The sequence below is a fragment of the Dipodomys merriami genome, unplaced genomic scaffold, assembly GCF_024711535.1.
Source record: "Dipodomys merriami isolate MVZ:Mamm:240054 unplaced genomic scaffold, mDipMer1.0.p SCAF_6, whole genome shotgun sequence".
Taxonomy (NCBI): domain Eukaryota; kingdom Metazoa; phylum Chordata; class Mammalia; order Rodentia; family Heteromyidae; genus Dipodomys; species Dipodomys merriami.
Genome location: NW_027206179.1, coordinates 55,716,563 through 55,736,445, shown reverse-complemented (window position 1 = coordinate 55,736,445; position 19,883 = coordinate 55,716,563). Strand labels below are relative to the sequence as shown.

The window sequence follows — 19,883 nt, the reverse complement described above, 5'->3', positions numbered from 1 at the left end:
TCCAGAATCAACCAATTAAAAGAGAGTGAAACTGCAATCTTAATTCAGTGCATGATTTTTTAATTACCTTTTTAAGAAGAAAATACTCCAGATAAATATCTGGAGTAACTTTTCATATGGTATTTCCTGGAAAGAACTGACCAATGAAGTCTTCACATTCACACTCTGGTCATTTAGTGCATTTTTCTCTATAATTCTCTATCTTCCTTAATATTTGTCAAGATCATATCAGATTAGAAATCATACAAGAAGTCGGATCAGTTCCTTCAGCACTTTATTTTTTATTTATTTATTTTTTACTTTTCCTAAATTCTTCTGAGGTATACGAATCAAGTGGCCTTTCCCTAGCTAGGGAGAATAATGTAGGAAGTGGCTATTCCCCATCTTTTACTAGAAAACAAAAATAGTAGAAAGTGCAGAAAGAATAGAAAGTGGCTATTCCCCATCCTTTACTAGAAAACACAAGTAGATCTGGAGGTATGGCTAGCAAGCAGGAAGGCCTCAGTTCCAACCACAGTACCACCAAAAGGACACAAAGATGAGGAGGGGGAAGGGAGCGATATGTAGTAGTCCAGAGCACATAATACAAAAAAATAATTTGAATAAAATTTCAGTTTCCCGAGTTTTCCTAAGTACTTTATACTATATTTATTAAGGTATATCATTCATTTATATGTTTATGGTTTTTTCCTTAGTAAAAAGCACTTTGAAAAAAGTGGAGTAAAATCCTGAAAAGTGAGACTAGCATATATATGGTTTTCAATACTTCAGTGGCAAATCTCAAGAATTTGTTACTTCCCACAATTTTCTACAGAACTGCCTGGTTTTCTTTTTTCCTCCAATTGCTGAATTCCATTGTGATAAATGGCTTCAAACTAGTGAGCTTGCAAAAGGCAGGTGTGGGAATTGTCCTGGGCTGAAATAACCTAATGAGAAAAGGCCTTAGGAAAAAAAGAATTTGACACAACTTCCCTTTTCAGCTATCAGGGTACTTGGTTTATTAAACTATAACCCCTGATCTCAGTTATTTTCTATGAGGTATCCAAGCAATTAGTCTCTAACACAATGATGTCCATATATACCTGATAGTAGCTTCCTATAAAGTGGTAAAAAATAAAGAGTAACGTTTTTTTCTTTCTCATTTTGCTTCCTTCCCTCCTTGCTTTCTTCTTGCTTTTTCAGCTGCCTTTTTTAGCCACCCAATCTATGACACAAACATAACATAATTTAATGTGTGTGGTACTTCTGGGTACTTCAAGTGTGTATAAATAAATATTTGTTGAATAAATGAGTGCATTGTTAAATACCAAGCAGAAAGCTAAGTACTTTAGTTGGAATAACTCCACCCCACAATCCCAGATGACTTCAACCTGTAAAGATTTGCTAGGGAAGGGAAACAGAATCGGATCTATGAGTAAACAGTGTGGGGGTACTGTTTCATAAAGCAGTTCTTATAGGCATTTAAAAAGTATCACATCACCATGCAAAAGTTCATGCTCTAATATGCCTCTCATGGAGCCTACCGAAACGAGGAGGTTGAATGAAACAACTGACTTTATTCTTTCTCAGGTCTGGGATGTTTGAAGAAAGAAAGACTTACATTGCATGGGAACAGGCCCCTAAAAAGATGGACTAAAAGCTAATTTGCTGCCTTGGGGCTGCTGAACCACCTTCCTCCAGGCTTCATGTCACCTCTGGTCCAGTTGGACCTGTGGAAGTTTCTCAGCATCATTTGGAGCTTAGTCTCAGAGGGGTTCTCCTAGTGGTTCCCTTGGGCCTGCCAAGTTTGGGTTTGGGTTTAAAATGCAGCAATTTCCAGACCTTGTTCTGTCATTGACCTTAGCTTGAGCTTGGGGTTGAAGATTTCAGGTTCTTGGTGGACCTTCCAGTTGATTTCCTGTGACTTGAACTTATATGTCAAAAGTCAGAAGTCGGCCCAGTGAACAGGCACATAGAAGACAAGACACGATTGTTATTTTAAAGACTCTAAACATCTAACGTATATCCATCTCCTTCCTATTTGTTAATCTCCCAAATCTCATCCTGAAATAATTCACTTACTTTAAGAAATGATGAAAGCATCAAAATCGAGGGGTGTCTTGTCTTGCTAAATGATCAACAGAAACTGACTGCTGCTTGAGGCTGGCTAGGTTTGGTCTGGCACAAAACGTTGTCTTATAGTCCCTCTGAGCCTGGCCTGTCCAAGCATGAAGCAGCCACAACAGTCCACATGAGACATTGGATCCTTCGACCTTTGGGCCAAAGCAATGCTTGACATATTAAATGTCAAAGAAGCCAATTGTAAGTTTTCTTGTTATCTCCAGTAATAGAGGCCTCTGCGTGTCAGAAAATTTGGAGTCCTGTAGCTTCAGAGGCACACATGAACACCAAGTTTCCAAAAGCTCAAAAGGAAAAATAGGAAATATGCTATTTTTATTTCCATCTCTACTTAACTATTCTCTGCATAACTTGCCAATCAAGTATGATTAAATTTGAGGAAGGAAAGTATGTGTTGGAGAGCTGAAAGATGTCCAAAGGCATGAGGGTGGGCTATTGTTCAAATGAGAATAGAATGAATGTCCTCCCCAGATTGAAAATACAAAGAAACAGAGTCTCATTTTTTTCCAATACTGAGTGGCTCTATGTTTTGAATTTATGGAACTATTCTTAAAATACCAACAGATTGACTTCAAGAACAAGAAAGATGATGGCTTCTTAATCAAATTAAATAGCAAAAAACCCCAATAATTACTCGCATGTACTTGGCAAATTAGCCAGACAAATTAATTGAGACACTACTTTGGATCATAAGGATATAATTAGGAAGGTTTGTGGTAGATGAACACATCTCTGCAGCATAAATTAAGTCAATTGGACAACTTGATAATAAAGACCCTATGTTTAAATCCAAACTTATTGGTATGAAATGTAAAAGAAAGAATAAAGATTGATCAGCATATGTTCATTTAAAATGGTCCCAATGTGGTGTATACATACAATGGATTTCTATGCTTCCATCAGAAAGATTGCCCCATTTGTTAGGAAATGGAAAGACTTGGAAAAAATTATATTAAGTAAAGTAGGCAAGGCCCAAAGAAACATAGGTCCCATGGTATCCTTAATGCAATAACTTGTATATGTCTACAACAAGCAGAAAAGTTCAAAAGCTATGTATATATGACCAGATAAGATGATGCTAAGTGAAATGAACCCCAAGATAGGGACATAAGAGGTTTTATTTTTCTTGCTGTTGTTTTTAATGTACTCATAATGTACTATGTGATATTTTTTTGTTCCTTTTGTATGTTCTATCCCTATGGTATAACCCCTTTTTCCACTGTATTTGATGTTGGTGCCCTGCATCTTGTATATATATATTTCTAATTTGGGGAGAAGGGAAATACAAAATCCTGAAATAAGGATACAGGATGACCCATTGTAACAATGAGATGTACAAGACACTATGTTGAAAACGAACTTTACAACTTTGGCAGGGGGCGGGGCAGAAGGAGCTGGGGAGGGAAGGGTAGGGGAAAAACAAAGGAGGGGGTAACAATGCTCAATGGGAAATGTACTCATTACCTTACTCATGTAACTGTAACCCCTCTGTATAGTATCATTACAATAAAAAATATACATTAAAAAAAGCAAACATCTACTGGGCTTTATGTATCAGATATTGTGCTACAGTGTGCATTATTTCTTTTGCTTGTATTGTTTTGTTCTCTCAAAAAGTAATAAATAGCCAGGTGCTGGTAGCTCATGCCTATAATTCTAGCACCCCAAATCTCTGAGCACATCTAAGCTGGACCTTAAGAAATTGAAACACAAGCATCTCCCCGGTAGTAGTTACTGGTTCAAGAGGGGACACTCAACAAAGTTGGTTTAACTGAAATATGGAGAGAAACTGCTATTCCATTGTTGAGGAAACAGCCTTCTCTCTCCCTTTGACATACAAGGATGTTTGGAGTTACCAGTGCCAAATCCATGTATGCCATGGGAAGAACTAGCTTTCGGATGTTCTCCAACTATAGACACTAGACCTCATATTTGAGGCCCTGGATTGATAAAGTTTGAAGCTCACCTTACTCTGGGTTTTCTGTCTTAGGGATCTTGGTGTCAGCCAGTTTAAATTAGACGTTTTAACCTAAACCTAACACTATCCTTATTTATGCAAATGATTTCTTTTAAAGACACAATTGTAGAGATTCAACATCCACATATATACTCAGTATATGTTCTTCTTGTATTCATTTTGTTAAACCTACACTATCCTTATTTATGCAAATGATTTCTTTTAAAAACAATTGTAGAGATTCAATATCCACATATATACTCAGCATACGTTCTTCTGGTATTCATTTTGTTCAAATGAGAAGTTAGTTGTTCAATGGAGTTGCACCATTGGAATGGAATCTTCCTCTGCACATGCTATACTTGTGCTAACAAGTTCCTGTAATAGGGGGAGGTCCAGGGGAAGGAGGTAGATGAATAAAGAGCAGACATGTGGGTGAATGTACTCGTAAAATTCAATGTGCGTAGGTGAAAATGGAATTAACAAAATTGAGGAGCTGTTGGGGTTGGGAGAGATGGAAGAGAACGATGAAAGGAGTTATACGGATCAAGATGTAATATACATTCTTAGGAGAGGATCACAAAGGTGCAATACCTATATGCATCTGGTCATATAAAATAATATTACTGAAAAAATCTCCAAGATAGGGACACAAGAGGGTTTTTTTCCTTTGTTGCCATTTTTTGTTTTCTTTTCCTTTGCCCTTATTTGTTAGTTTATCTGACTTTGGGAGGACAAAAGGTGAGGGCACAGAAATGGTGGGACAAAAGGTGAATAAAGGGTTGGGAAGGTGGCTCAGTGGTAGAGAGCTTGCCTTGCATGCATGAGGCACTGGGTTCGATTCCTCAGCACCACATAAGCAAAAAGAAAAAAGCTGGAAGTGGCGCTGTGGCTCAAGTGGTAGAGCGCTAGCCTTGAGCTGAAGAGCTGAGGGACAGCGCCCAGGGCCAGCGTTCAGGCCCCACGACTTGACCCCCCCTCAAAAAAAAAGGTGAACAAAAACAGCAGTGATACTCAATAGACAAGATGCTGAGAATGAACTATACAACTTGTGGGTTGGGATAGGAGGGAAAAACTGGGAGAGAACAAGGGAAAGGGTGACTTTGTTAAAAAAGAAATGCATTATTTATCTGACTTATGTAACTGTAACATCTCCTGTACAATAACAATAAAAAGTAAGATGTAATGTACTCAGGAAGTGACATGTTAAGTTGAAACTGCTTTGTACAATGACTTAAGATAATTTAAAAACTAAGAAATAAAGGAGAAAAAAAGACATTCTGCTGCTAATGCTAGATGTTAAGAGCTACTAAAAGGTAAGTATAATTTTAGTTGGAGCATTTAGACCATCAGTGTGCAGCCTCTTTGGATTTTTGATTCCCTGTGTTGACTAAATTCATTAATTTTCCTTTCTACCTTATAAGTAAGTGTTTCAAAAGTAAGCACAGTAACCATCTTTGATTTGTGAAAACAGGCAATTTTGCAAAACTGCTTCAAAGCTCTGCATATCAAATACAAATAACTGATAATCACTTGGCAGAAAAAATTAGTTGGGGCAGCAAAAGAAAACAGCAACCCTTTTCCTTCATCTGTTGAGCAAAGAAGATATCTTTACCTTAGATCCTTACCATATTGCATTACAGCCACAAATATAAGGTTTGTGTGAGCTTCCTTCTTGTCTAACTACTACTTACATTTTCAGACTCCGATTAAATGTTCTTCCCCTGGGAGGTTCTTCTTAAACCTCTAATCTAAATAAAGATTACCTTGGACCTGCACCTTGTGCCATGGCTGATACTTGAGATGAAAACCTACTGAAATAGCAAGATAGTACACAAAAGAGATTCATTCTGTCTCTTCCTTTTAAATATACTCACACTCAGCCTTGACTTTCCTGAATCCCATAGACTTCCAAGGGCTCAACTAAAAATAGTATCTTCTTATAAAACCTCCAAGAGGGGTCGGGTGGCCTTAAATGGTAATTCAGCAAGTAACTACCAATTCTATTATTTTCAGCTACAAGTAAAGGGAACACAGGCTCACACCCTGCTCAGTAAGGAAATAAATTACTCTGAGTCTGCAATACTAGAAGGTCTTATGGAAAGCAAGTTCAGGGGCAAATGATCTATAATTGGTTCCCCCAACTTCCCACTTCCACCCTATCTCTGCTGCTTGATTCCTCCAATGCACCTGATCAGAGGGCTGCCAGGGGACCAGAGCATGCATTCTGATATTTCTCCCCTCAATATGTTACTCCAACCTGAGAATCCTTTGGGAACATTTCCAATATGACTGGCCCCGCTGAAAGCATCCAATCCATGCCAGTGATGAGTTAGGTAATCAAGATTGATTTACAGTACTGGCTCCCTATTTCCTACCAGCACCTAAGAAAATACCAATAGTCACACAGCACTGAGCATTGAAAGAGGGGTGTTCTGTCAGTCTTCTCCTGAACTGAGTCCTGACCAGCTTCCCTGGAGGCCGGCAAGAACCAGGAAATGAGCACATTTGAAAGAAAATCATTCTGGTTATTCCATGTGTATTGTTTGGCTCAGATCAGACATGGTCAAATGATCGTCCCTATTGCCTGTTTTAGTAAACGAAGTTTTATTGGGACACAGCCATGTATCAATAATCCTATTTTCATGCTACAACTGCAGAGTTGAGCTGTTGCAACTGAGACCATCTGGCTTACAAAGCTGAAAATATTTACTATCTGGCTCTTTCCTGCAATGCTTGCCAGGCTCTGGCTTAATCTCACCCACTAGGGCAGAATAATGCCAGTAAGTCAACCACAATGCCCACTGTAGTACCCTGTATTTTTCCTGTCTAGCATACTTCACATGTATATTATCTCTTTGAATATCTGCCTCCCTTGCCAATGTTAAATTCCCCAAAGGCAGCGAATATTTGCTTATTTTATTCTTGCCTGATGCCATTTCCACAGTCCCTCGTATACATAGGACCTGAATTCTTGCAGTCACTTCATATACATTTGTTAGCTGATTAACTGAAACTAGTTCACTCCTTCAATAATTTGCCACAGACAAATAAAACAATATTTCTTTCAGTAAGCACTGGCTAAGAGTTACATTTCATACATAGCATGCCATGGCAGGGCTTGAGGTGTAGCTCAGTGCTTCCCTGGTATGTACAAGGCCCTAGATTGGATCCCGAGTACCAGGAATCTACCAATCAACAAATCAAAGAGTCTCACCAGGACCAGAAAAAGACCCCTATTCCATACTAAAGAAGCAAAAGTTTATTGACATTAACATGTCTCAACCTTTAAGAGAAAGTTGGGACCACATACCATCTTCTTTGAGAGGAGACAGAAAGGAGCTTGATTCTCAGAAGTGGAATGGCAGGTATAACTGTGGCTAGCATAGTAGATGTCACTGCACAGGGTCCCTGAGCCCTCATTGTGGAAAATGCTCAACCTAGCTCTGTAGTTCAGCCTTTACCAGTGGTTACAGCAGTCAGTAATTTTCTAAATGAAGAAAATGTTGAAAAAGTAGAAAGATAAGTGGTACATATTCAGTGATGTCTCTGGGCTATTGTTGTTTTTTTTTTAGGTCATTTTTTAAAAAGAAGGCAAGGAAGCCAGGTGCCGGTGGCTCGTACCTGTAATCCTAGCTACTCAGGAGGCTGAGATCTGAATATCATGGTTCAAAGCCAGCCCAGGCAGAAAAGTCTGTGAGACTCTTATCTCCAAAACTGGAAGTGGCATTGTGGCTCAAGCGGTAGAGCGCTTGCCTTGAGCTGAAGAGTGCAGGGATAGCGCCCAAGTCCAGAGTTCAAGCCCATAACCGAAAAAGAAAAAAAAGAAAGCAGGCAAGGAAGAAGGAAGAAAGAAAAAGAAAGAGAGAAAGAAAGAGAAAGGAAGGAAGGAAGGAAGGAAGGAAGGAAGGAAGGAAGGAAGGAAGGAAGGAAGAGGGAAGGAAGGAAGGAAGAAGGAAGGAAGGAAGGAAGGAAGGAAGGAAGGAAGGAAGGAAGGAAGGAAGGAAGGAAAAGACAAAATGGCAGAATCCACACAATAAGAGCCTGGGAAAACAGGCTTATAATTACTCAAGGGATCAAGGGCCCTTCTCATCCATCTGTGATGTCTTTTTCTCCTTATCATCCAACCTAAGAGAAAGACTACCATAATTTCTAGAATTGCTAAAAGAGGTGAACTGGTTTTTCATTCATTTTTTAGGTTTTCATTTGACAATCACATTCTTAATCTATGTTCCTAAGAAAATAAAAATAGTGGGGTGCACTTATGAAAACGACAACAGGATCTGCGTTTCATTAAGATCTGCTAATTAATATGGCAATGTGCAATAAAACAAGTCAGGTTTATAATCAAGTTGGGGCCTGTGTTAAGTAGCAAGGACTCAAACACTAGGGAAAGATAAAATGCCAAACACCACATTAAAATATCTCCCCTGGACAGTTAGTTTTCAAAAGAAGAAAAAAAAAAGCTGGCAGTCAACTTTGGGCCAGCAGTACCTTTTTTCTATGTCTATATTTATGATAATCATGGAGTGAAATTCAGACTTAGGACAGCCTTGCTTGCAAAAAAGGAAGACAAAGGGAAATCCTTCCATTTTTTTCCCCATGCAAATGATGTGGCATTTATAGCATCCTATTTTCTATGGAAAGAGCCACTCTTTTTTTGAGTGAAAGCGGAGAGATAGCTAAGATAAAAATGGCTCACTTTTTAGTTCACCGCTTTTACTTTTCTCATCTTAATAAAAAAAATTCATAGATGTTCTAAAATAAAAATTGAAAATGACTCATGGGTATACTAATATTGCCCAAAATTCTTCAGATCTTTGTTGTTCCTGTCCTGGGGCTTGAACTCAGGGCTTATCATGTTGACTCAGCTTATTTCACTCAAGGTTGATATTCTACCACTTGAGCCAAATGTTTCTACTTCTGGCTCTTGGCTAATCTATTGGAGATAAGACCCTCAGATATTTGTCTGCTAAGGCTGATGTGGAACTAGGCTCCTCAGATCTTAGTCTCCTGAGTAGCTAGGATAACAGATCTGAGTTAGAAATTCTAGCTGGCACCCAGCTAGAACTTCTTTCTTCTTAAGGTGAAATATTTAATATGAAAAGTAGATGTCCAAGTACCTTTGGATACACTAATGTCAGACACTATCTATGCAGTAGGGGTAATATATTTGCTATCACTAGCAGTGATCGGCACATTGTTCATGCTGTCTCCCAAAAGGGCATGTTGGCATTTCAGAAAAACTTTTCATGTCCTGTTCTGCTGAAGCAGGTTATAAAATTGAGGAAGGACAGAGTGAACTTCTCCTGCAGCAAAGACATAGGATCCTCATTAGAGAAGTGCCCTCTCCACACCTAAAGGAAGGGGGTGTCATCCTTAACTCTGATGGCACAGGGACATGAAGGGATCTGTGCAACAAGATTTGTCAGGATGGGTGATGGTGTGTTGAACCTGTATTCTTAGCTACTCAGGAGGCTGAAGTCTGAGGGTCAAGGTTTGAAGCCAATCCCAGATAGAAAAGTTCATAAGCCTCTCTTCTCCAGTTAAGCACCAAAAAAGCCAAAACTTGAGCTGTGGATCAAGTGGTAAAGTAGGGACATCCCCCAGGCCCTGAGTTCAAGCCCCAGAGGCAATGCACACACACACACACACACACACACACACACACACACACACACACACGCGCGCGCGCACACACACACACACACACACACACACAGAAGACTTGTCCAGTTCCCCCAGTTTATTAGCCCTAGTTTATTACCATTAGATCATCTCCCTTTTGCCCACTTCTCCATGACTGACAACTTACTCATGAAACCTGCGTAACAAGTCCACAGGTTTACCTTGATGTCTGATCTTTATATAAAGACCTATATAGAGTTTCACATCATATACAACTTAATTTAAATGAATTCATATACTTTTCTCTTGCTAATCTGCCCTTTACTATAAGGTTCTAAGCCATGAACCTAGCAGAGTGTGAGGAAAACATCTGTGCTTGATGAGTTCTTATTCTTTGAGCTATTGACACCAGATCCAGAAAAGAAAACACTCCAAGAAAATAACTTGGTAGAAACAACACATATTTATTAAACAACTCATTAGAATGGGCTTTGAAACAATAAAAAGTGAAATAAACTAAATGTTCCCTGGGAGGAAATAAGGAAGTGGTTCAGCAACTGTAAATTTATCAGCCAAGTGAAATATTCCCCAATTATTACAAATAAAATGATGCACACTATGTAATACTTGGTTAAAAAAAAAAGAAACTGTGTGGGTTGCAAATATAAGGTGATTTTTTTTGTTGCTTTGTATGTCCCGCCCCCATGGTATAACCCCTATTTTCATTGTTTTTGCTGTTGGTATAATTTGGGGAGGGGAAGGGAAAAAACAAATTGTTTAAATAGGGATACAGGTGGACCCATTGCAACAATGAGATGTACAAGTCATTATGTCGAAAAATGAACTTTACAACTTTGGTGAGTGGGGGATGGGGGGAGTGTAGTCGTGGAGATGGGAGGACAGGGATGGTAGGGGAAAAACAAAGGAGGAGGCAACAATGTTTGATAAGAAATGTACTCATTACCTTGCTCATGTAATTGTAACCCTTCTGTATGGTATTTTCACAATAAAATACTTATTAAAAAAAGAAGCTGAAAGGGGAAGAGAAAATGAGGAAAGGAAATAAAAGATGAGAAAGACTAAAAAAATAAAGTAGAATACATTATAGCTGTACATGGAACGTCTCTAAGTTTTTCTCTGTACACAGAGAAGCAAACTTAGAAAGCACTCCTCATCAATGGAGGTGATGAGATGGAGACCCACATACTCCATCCTGGCCCCTCCTGGGGGTCTGATGAGCCTTCCTCATCCCTCCTTTGGCCATTTGCAGTACGTATTTTTGATCTTCTAGGTGCCTCAGCCTATTCCTGAAAATCCACATACCTGACTCTGTTCAGCTATAGCTCCAGTCCCATCCTTTCTCTAACATGCTCTATTAGCCTGGAGTAAAATTCACTGGATTCCTTTGCTGTGGTCCTCATTTCCTCAATTATTTTAGTTGCTGTGGCTTCTGAGATAGATTGTGACTTTCACAATGAGAGTTGTTTTGAATACGTGAAATGAGTAATAAATGTATGATTTTGAGTGAATAAATGACTGGCTATAAACTCTTGTAGCTTTGTATCTACAATACAGTTCGTGGTGCCAGGTAAACAAATTATAATAATCTTCAGTGAACAAATGAATACCTGAATGTACATATATTGTTGATTATTACCGGCCATAAGACAAGATTATGTTTCCCTTTTCTGTCTCTTCTGCATACCGGACACATTTCTTTTTGGAAAACAAATGGTGTCATCCAGGAAGGCAACTTACCCAGATCAAACTGGCCAGAAATGTAGCCACAGGTCTGTCGTACTTCCTCACTATCCCAGCCCAAGGGGTAGAGAGCGCAGCCAGCACCAATCAACAAGCCTGTGGAGACACAAGACAAGAGGGCTTTAAAATGCACCCCTGGATAAAGGGGATCATTATTTGGCAGTTGCAAGACCATGATGCCTATTCTTTTGAAATCACCAGCCCCAAATCCCTAATGCAATCTAAAGTCAACTTGGCTCCAGTAACAATATACATCTGCTTAAAGAAAAAAGAGCCTGTACCAGTGGCTCATGCCTGTATCCTAGCTACTCAGGAGGCTGAGGTCTGAAGATCACAATTCAACGTCAGCCCTGGCAGACAATCCTAGAAGACACTCCTCCCCAATTAACCACCCAAAAAAGCTGGAAGTGAGGCTGTGGTTCAAGTTTTACGGTGCTAGCCTTGAGCAAAAAATGGTCAAGCTAGTACCCTAGGTGTAAGCCTCAGGACTGGCACAAGAAAGAAAAAGAAAAAAAGAAATCACTGACAATTAATTCCCTTTGACTCCTAATTTGCTTTTTCTAAGCGAAAAGGACCTTGCAAGTCCTGTTTAGGAACTAAAACCCACAAGCCCTCATTAATCCAGGCAAACAAGTAATTCAAGAACAACCAAAAATTTCTAATAAGTTATGCTTTGTCATTCATTAGGATTTTTTTTGGTTTTGTTTCCAATATAAAAATAAAAATAGAAGGTTTCAGTTTTGTCAAATTTTACCCAGGATAGAAAGATTTTCTTGAACCAGTTCAGCTCATCAGTAGGACTATGAACTCTCCTTTCTGTTCTTGCTAAGAATCACATCCATGACACACAGAAATGCTATAGAAGACACATTATAACCTCAATCCTCTTTACAGCTAAAAAACAAAACTGATTAATACAAAGACAATGATGGTTTCATTTTATGATAAATTAAGTTATCAGGGCTGCACACTGGGCTTACAAGCTTGCGATTAGCGAGGCATCTTTAGTTTTGCATCAAGTGTTAATACGGTTTAACAAGCACATGAATGAGATTTATACACGCACTATTTGATTCTGCCAGCTAATCTGAAAGTAAGATCTTGTCCTGTCAATCAGTGAGCATTATCATCACCGGTTAGTGCCACAAATGCGCTGAGACAGTAGGACTACTACGTAAGTCATCTGATGGGGTGAGGGGAAAATGAGGGTTATCAGGAGCACACTCAGGGAGGCCCTGATTAGAAAAACACATTAACATGGAAATGTGGAAGCAGGATTCAAATGCATCTAGACGTGAGTATCTTTCCCATTTATGTGGAATCCCTTCTGTCCATTCTTGTCACTTCTTTTTACCCTCTGCTAGTTGGTGACTGAGAACAAACAATATGTCCCTAACAAAAGAGGAGCTGCCAAGCCTAAGGAGAAACATCTATTATGTAGTGGTGATCCTCCTCCTCCTCCTCTTCCTCCTCCTCTTCCTCCTCCTCCTCCTCCTCCTCCTCCTCCTCCTCCTCCTCCTCCTCCTCCTCCTCCTCCTCCTCCTCCTCCTCCTCCTCCTCCTCCTCCCCCCTTCTTCCCAAGCCTGGGGCTTGAACTCAGGGCCTGGGTGCTGTCCTTGAGCTCTTTTTTGCACTAAGGATAAAGTCCTACCACTTGAGCCACAGCTCCACTTCTGACTCTTTGGAGTAGTTAATTATAGATAAGAATCTCATGGATTTCCTGTCTAGGCTGGCTTCAAACAATGATTCTCAGATCTCAGCATCCTGAGTAACTAGGATTATAGTCTTGAACCCCCAGGCACCCACCAACACTCATTACTTCTGACCCTGACAGCCCTCCCTTGGTCTACAAAAAAGCAGTTCTCTAGTGTAGAAGGGCCAGATCCAAGTGAAGGTGCAGAATCATTCAAATGATAGAACCCAAAATGTCCTGTAGCTATTGCCTAAGTGTGAACTGTATTGAGGCTAATCCAGAAAGCAGTAGTATCAGGTTTGACTCACTGGACAAATGCCTGTCTGGGCTTTTTCCTTTGGAATAGAACATGAGTGTTCTGATGACAATTGCAAACTAGTTTACCCACTATCAGATGATTAATGAATATGCCAAAATCTATGTAAATTGAATTACAGTAATGTTTGGCAAATAATGTATCATTGCCATGATGTTCATTCTTAATAAGTTAATAATAGTTTGAAATTCTGTAATTTTTAAGGAGGACAAGTACAGAAAATACTTGAGCAGAAAACATCCACACGTAAGAAAAAAATGAAGAAAAAACTTGTGATACAAGTTAGTAGAAGAGCAGGCAGTCGCAGAGTGATGGCCTATAACAACTTGAAGATGGCAGGATAAACCATAACCTGCTTGACAACAAAGTGGGAGTAGGGGACTACATGAGAATGAGGAAGTAAGAAGGGCAAAAGCATGAGGAAATAAGGAAAGCATATTCAACCTTTGGTGCCACAACCATACAGGAAACACATAGGAGACCCACCAATCAGATACCCATCCAGTTCTCTCTGTTTAACCCAAGGCTCAGGTCTAAGCTGAAGACAGCCAAGATGGCAGAGATAAGATGAAGTGCTGTCTTCTTGTGGCTGTGGATTCCATAGGTATATCAATGACCTCTCCACTGCCCTGCTTATTACCATTGTACATTATGTTGCAAGGAAGTCTCAGGCTGGTTTCCAACAGATTTGTAGTGTGCATCTCTAGCCAGGAAGTACCCAAAACAGAAAAATCAATTCCATAAAACTCAGGGATATGTCTCCATATGCAAACAACTCCATCATATAATCATCCTAATGAGTACCTTGCATGATATTCTCAGCAACAAACCTCCACAGATATCAGATGACCAAGCCCAGGGAAACTTCAGGTCATATAACACATCACATTCAGTGAAGGGGAAAAAGGTATGACCAAAAAAGGTCTCATTTATACTGTCCACACAATCTCTGAGCTACATGCAGTTGTTTAAAGTTAATTAAGATTAAATAAAATACAAAATTTCCATTCTTTGGTTGCATTAGCCACATTTCAAGTGCTGTTGGAAGTGGAACTCTAGACCATTTCCTCCCTGTAGAAAGGTAAATAGGAATGTGCTACTGTGGCCCTAAGACTGCACTTTGGAAGGATGTTGGACTTCTCAGAATTCTTGTAGGCCCAAGTTCGCTTGTTAATAATCAAAATCAAGTCCAACACTGGTGGCTCAAAGTATCTTAGATACTTAGATCCTCTGGATCTCAGAGTTTTGAAAACAGCATTGGCAGAAAAGGCCATGAGATTCTGCCTTCAAAATAATCAGCAAAAGGCTGGGACATAGGAGAGCACCAACTGAGAATGCTCGTGTAATGAGAACAAGGCCCTTATTTCAAAGATCAGGCACCATGAAAAGAAGAGGAAGAAGAGAATGATGTCACATGACAGAGATGGCTAACCTTTCTTTTTTTTTTTCTCTGCCAAGTGCCATTTGGATATTTATGGCACCAATTGTGAGGCCATACAAAATTATCAGGTTAGGCAGACAGGCCACAGGATACCTACAAGAAGCCATGTGTCATATAACATCATATAACAACAGATTCCATGGGCCTTGAACTCTTCAACCCCCTTGGCAGCTGCAGCCAGGCCAAAGCCTTCCTGCAGGCAGTAGGTGTGAGGTTTGGGCAGGGGCTGGTGGGCATCTCTTCTCATTTCCTACTGAGGGACATCAGCGTCTGCGGATTCCTGAATTCTCGGAGGCAACTTCTCTGAACTTCACTTTCCCAGATCTTCTCACAGGTGGGTAAAACTTTCAGACCCAGGACCACCCCTTTTTCTGGGTTTCTCCAGTGGTTTCTTCTACTGACTTACCCCTACCTGTTAGGTTCAGGTCCAGCTCATATTAGGGCAGAGAGGCTGATAGAAATCTTTATGTCCTATAATGTTTCCTGACTATTACTCCTACCCTCAATTAATTTATCTCTAATATAACTTATGCTAATTTTTAAACCTCTGGGGAAAGTAGAGCTAGATAAGCCTTTAACTCTGTTGGTGGTGTGGTCTCAGCTCATGGAATTTAGCATGCTAATTAACCTCTCTACGAGCTTGGTTTCAGAGAGAATGTCATATGTTAACTAAGTGCCTGCAGAAGTGTGGACTGAAGTTAACTAGCATTTTACAGGCTATACTGAAAATATTATACTGTAAGGTAGAGATAATTAAATGTGAAAATGAGAACATTTTGGGTGTAGGTGTGTGTGTGTGTGTGTGTGTGTGTGTGTGTGTGTGTGTGTGCGCGCGCACATGTGCGCGTGTGTGACTATACTATAGTTTGAGCTCTGGTTAGAAAAGGGCACTTCTACTGAGCAACACTATCAAATCTTTTTGCTTTATTTATTTTTTAAACAGAGTCTCTGGCCTAGACTCTATCCTTCTATTTATATTTCCTACTTTGCTGGCTCGTAGCATCATGGGGCCCTGCAAAGTTTTTGCCTTGGCTGCCCTGGAAACTACTTAGTCCCCATCTCGGATGAGAACATCTTTTTAGTGAAAGCAATTTCCTACAGTTTAGTTTTAGTACTGTTAAACATCAAGTATATGGTGTGGAAATCAGTAGTGTACCGAAATCCATTTTAGAAATCAATGGATTATAATCTATTGAGATACTATGCTCTATGCTAAAATAGGGCTCATAGAATATTCTAGAATTTACATGATAACCAGAAAGTGGTTGTTTTGTTTTTCTTTGCTTTGCTTTTCATGGTTAAGGACCTAGATACTTTCCCTTAATTTTTTGCCATTTCAGCCACACCTCCATTTTCAGATTTTTACTAGTTCATTGGAGATAAGTCTTTCAAATTTGTCTGCCAGGGCTGGTTTTGAACCATGGTCCTCAGATCGAAGCCTTCTGAGTAGCCAGATTCCAGGCATGAGCCACTGGTGCTGGGCCTCCAGACAGGTTTTAACAGCTGTAGTTGTCTGATACATTCGAGGGGGAGATGATGTCTCAATCAGAATTTTGAGCTCACTAACTTTAATACTATTTACAGGGATTTTCTTTACAAACCTTGTGGTTACCACATGAGTTTAATTTTAGCCAAGTTCTCTTACTGCATCATAAAAGACCTCATGGTGAAAAAAAGCCCCAATTATCACCATTTTTGAAAGCTTGTGTGGGTAGGAGGGGAAGTGAAGAAGGGCACTGTGAATTCATGTGCAGGCTTCAAGGAAGCAAGAACAGAGGTGAGATACTGGAGGAGGTGAGAGATCATTTGCAGCTACAGGCTCCCTTGCAATTCAGTCAATCTATTTGCGCAGCCCCAAAAGACTCAACAACTTTTAAGGGGTCATGAGTAAATCAGAAATTGCACATTAGTTCAATCTTTTGTTTGCACACAGCCTCAGAGCTAAATCAGCTACCAGATAGCCACAGATCATGAGGAAGGTCATTTTATAAGAGAATTATAGAGAGATGCTCCTTCCTGGGGGTAAGGGGAAGAGAAAAGAAATTAAAAAAGAAATCCATCAGATAGCTCAATACTTCTAAAATGTAAAAAACATTTAATTGACAACTAGCCAAAAACAAAAGAGAAATCCAACAGATGACTCAAGACTTCTGAAATTAAAAAAGAATTTAATAATGCATTGCCAATTAGCTAAAAAAAAAAAAACAAAGAAAGGAAGGAAGGAAGGAATCAGGTAACTGAATACTTCTGAAATTTAAAAACATTGAATAATGTATTGTCCATTAGCCACTTCCTCCTGAGTACTTAGGCCATATGGGTTCACACTGTGTTCCAGGACAATTAAAATATGTTCAGAGCCAAGTCAGCAGAATGACCTTTAAGGAGAAGCCACTGTTAATGGAAAAGAAAAAAGAAAGAGGTGGTTACTTGAGAGCTAGGTAGTGATAACTCTTACAAAAGATGTCCATTCTTTCAAGAGCCCAAAATGAGTTCCTGAACCTAAACCTTAGCATGGATCCACTTTACGCAGCAACAGACCACATATCAGAAGAGTTTCTAGTGGTTCCTTTTAGTTCTCACAAAATGCTAGAAGCATCTGCCATGATACTAATTGTTGCTTAGAATTTGAGTGTGAAGAGTGAGGTCTGGAAAGAGTTCAGTGTCTAAGAACAAACCTGGGGCTGGGAATTTTCTTTCAGGCAAAACTTTCTATTCAAACACTTAGACCACGGAATATTAACATAACAATCCAGCTTCTGGCAGGACAGCAAAACAAACCTCCAGTCAGCCCAGGCCAATTACACTCCACAGGTGGTAAGAATAGAGCCCTCCTGTTAAACTCATAAAGCCTTATTTTTTTTCCAGGCCATTCTTTAAAGTTTTTGCATGTGTGTGTGTTTTTTTTAATCTCACTTTTTTTTCCCTTGCATGACTATTGCTCCATTCTTTTTCCGCTGTTGATTTTATTTTATTTTTTAAATAGTGTGACTTTTTCCATCCATCACCCCCTCAGTGGTCACACCAATGTTTTCCATCCATTCATCTTTTATGTTTTTTCGGGTACTTTTATCTATCCTGCAATTCCTTTCTCTCTCTTTCACTGGTGAGTGCTGAGGGAAAATGTGTACATTTATGTTCTCAGGAAAGCTGCTCAATCTTGTAGCCTGTTATCTGGACTTCTCTTTGGAAGGGGTTGGCACCTTTCCATCTCCAAGTCTCATATGCTAATTTATGTGCACAGCGTTCATCCATTTTCATCCCCAGATAAGGACCCCTGTAGAAAATAATAACCGCAAAATAAATGGAGTTCAGGGAAGGGAAAAGAACAAGCAAGGGTCAGAAGAGTCCTAAACATTGTGAAAATGCAATTAGGAATAATAATCTTTTTCAACAAGGAGGTTTGGCGAGGCTCTTATAAAGCACATCTCCTTGCCTAGTTTTCTAGAAACCGAGGCACAGAAGGTGCTTGTCCAAAGACACAGAGCTCATATGGACCTCAAGGAGGGCTCCCAGATCTCAGCCCAGGGTACTTTTCCACATACAACCAACTCAGTGCTGGGTCAGCAGTCCACACCTGAGTGACATACTCAAAACCCACAGCCTGAGGTCATACAGGGAAGTGCTGGCTTTGGCCACTGTCATGTTTTACTGTGTGGCTTGAAATTTCTATGCCTAACTTCTCTGGAGCAATTGTGTCTCAATCATGAGACTGAATACAGTTTAGAGCCATGTTGTTAACCAGCTCTGCTACCTTGCCCATTCTCAAAGGCTTTTCTGACTGGGATATATGACTTTATCTGCTACTGAATCTACTCTTTATCATCAGAAATATATTTCTCAATGCTGAAAAATGAAACAAAAATACAGACATTTCTTAACTATCAAAAGTATTTTTGCTCCAGTGGCTCAGGCCTATAATCCTAGACTCAAGAGACTGAAATCTGAGGATCACAATTCAAAGCCAGATCTGGCAGACAAATACTGAAATTCTTCTCTCCAAAGAACCAGCAAAAGTGGGATGTCTATAGTGGCAGAGCACCAGCCTTCAGTAATAAAAGCTGCTCTGAGTTGAAGTCCCACTATTGGCGTGTGCGCGCGCTCACTCGCACGCGCGCACACACACACACACACACACACACACGCACACACACACACACACACGTATTTTATCAAATCCCAGTATAAATCTTTCTTTGCTGAAAGCACCCCAAGAAAAACAACATGTTTAGTTTCCTTCCAATTTTTTTTTCACAATGGTCTGTCTGTCATTTTCTTGGGATTTGTCCTCTGTCTCACTTTAAGGAGCAAACTCCACCTTGAAAATACTGATCATAAAAGTCTAGAAACCTCAACACGTAGCCTTCCCTGGTATGTCAGCATTGAGCTCTTGTGGTGATACGCACTCCATTGTTGCTCTGAGGTGTGATATTTTGTGCTGTAATTATTTCTAAGCACTCCATCTCTGGAAGGCCCCAAACTCTAATGTGATGATTTGTGTCTAATTCAACTCATTTATGTATGATACCTGTTAAATATTAAATGGGAGTAGTAGTATTACATGGTACTCACAAAAGCCTACGACAAATTATAGAATAGTTACTTACAGCTGGCATCAACTTACAACTGCCTCCCTTTAACAGAAGAGGAAATCAAAGCTTACCAAAAGCAGGCCTATATTCATAAACCTGCTAAGTGGTAGAGACAACACATCCAGGTCTTTCAGAGCCCTAAGCCAGTGCTCCTACCTTCTGTCTTCCAATGCTTGCCAATATTCCAAATATTCATTATCCTACCTCAGGGCTCTGCATATTCATACAGGACCTGAAATCTGTATACATGGAAAGGGAGAAATAGGGAGAAAAATCGAGAGATTTCAAATTATCTTCTCTTCAACACTGACTGCTTTAGCCAATCTGCTGCCTGTAATCAAAGAAAGGTACAGGCTTTTGGGAGCCCTGTAAATCCCCCA

General features: G+C 39.8%; 1 protein-coding gene across 1 annotated transcript in view; it reads right to left on the bottom strand.

Annotated features, from left to right (window-relative positions):
• Lhfpl6 (LHFPL tetraspan subfamily member 6) overlaps window positions 1-19,883 on the bottom strand; it is a 227,497-nt gene that overhangs the window by 17,580 nt on the left and 190,034 nt on the right. Inside the window, exon 3 of the mRNA XM_070002913.1 lies at window positions 11,462-11,560. Coding sequence (XP_069859014.1) covers window positions 11,462-11,560 — 99 coding nt within the window. The remainder of the gene's footprint in view (window positions 1-11,461; window positions 11,561-19,883) is intronic.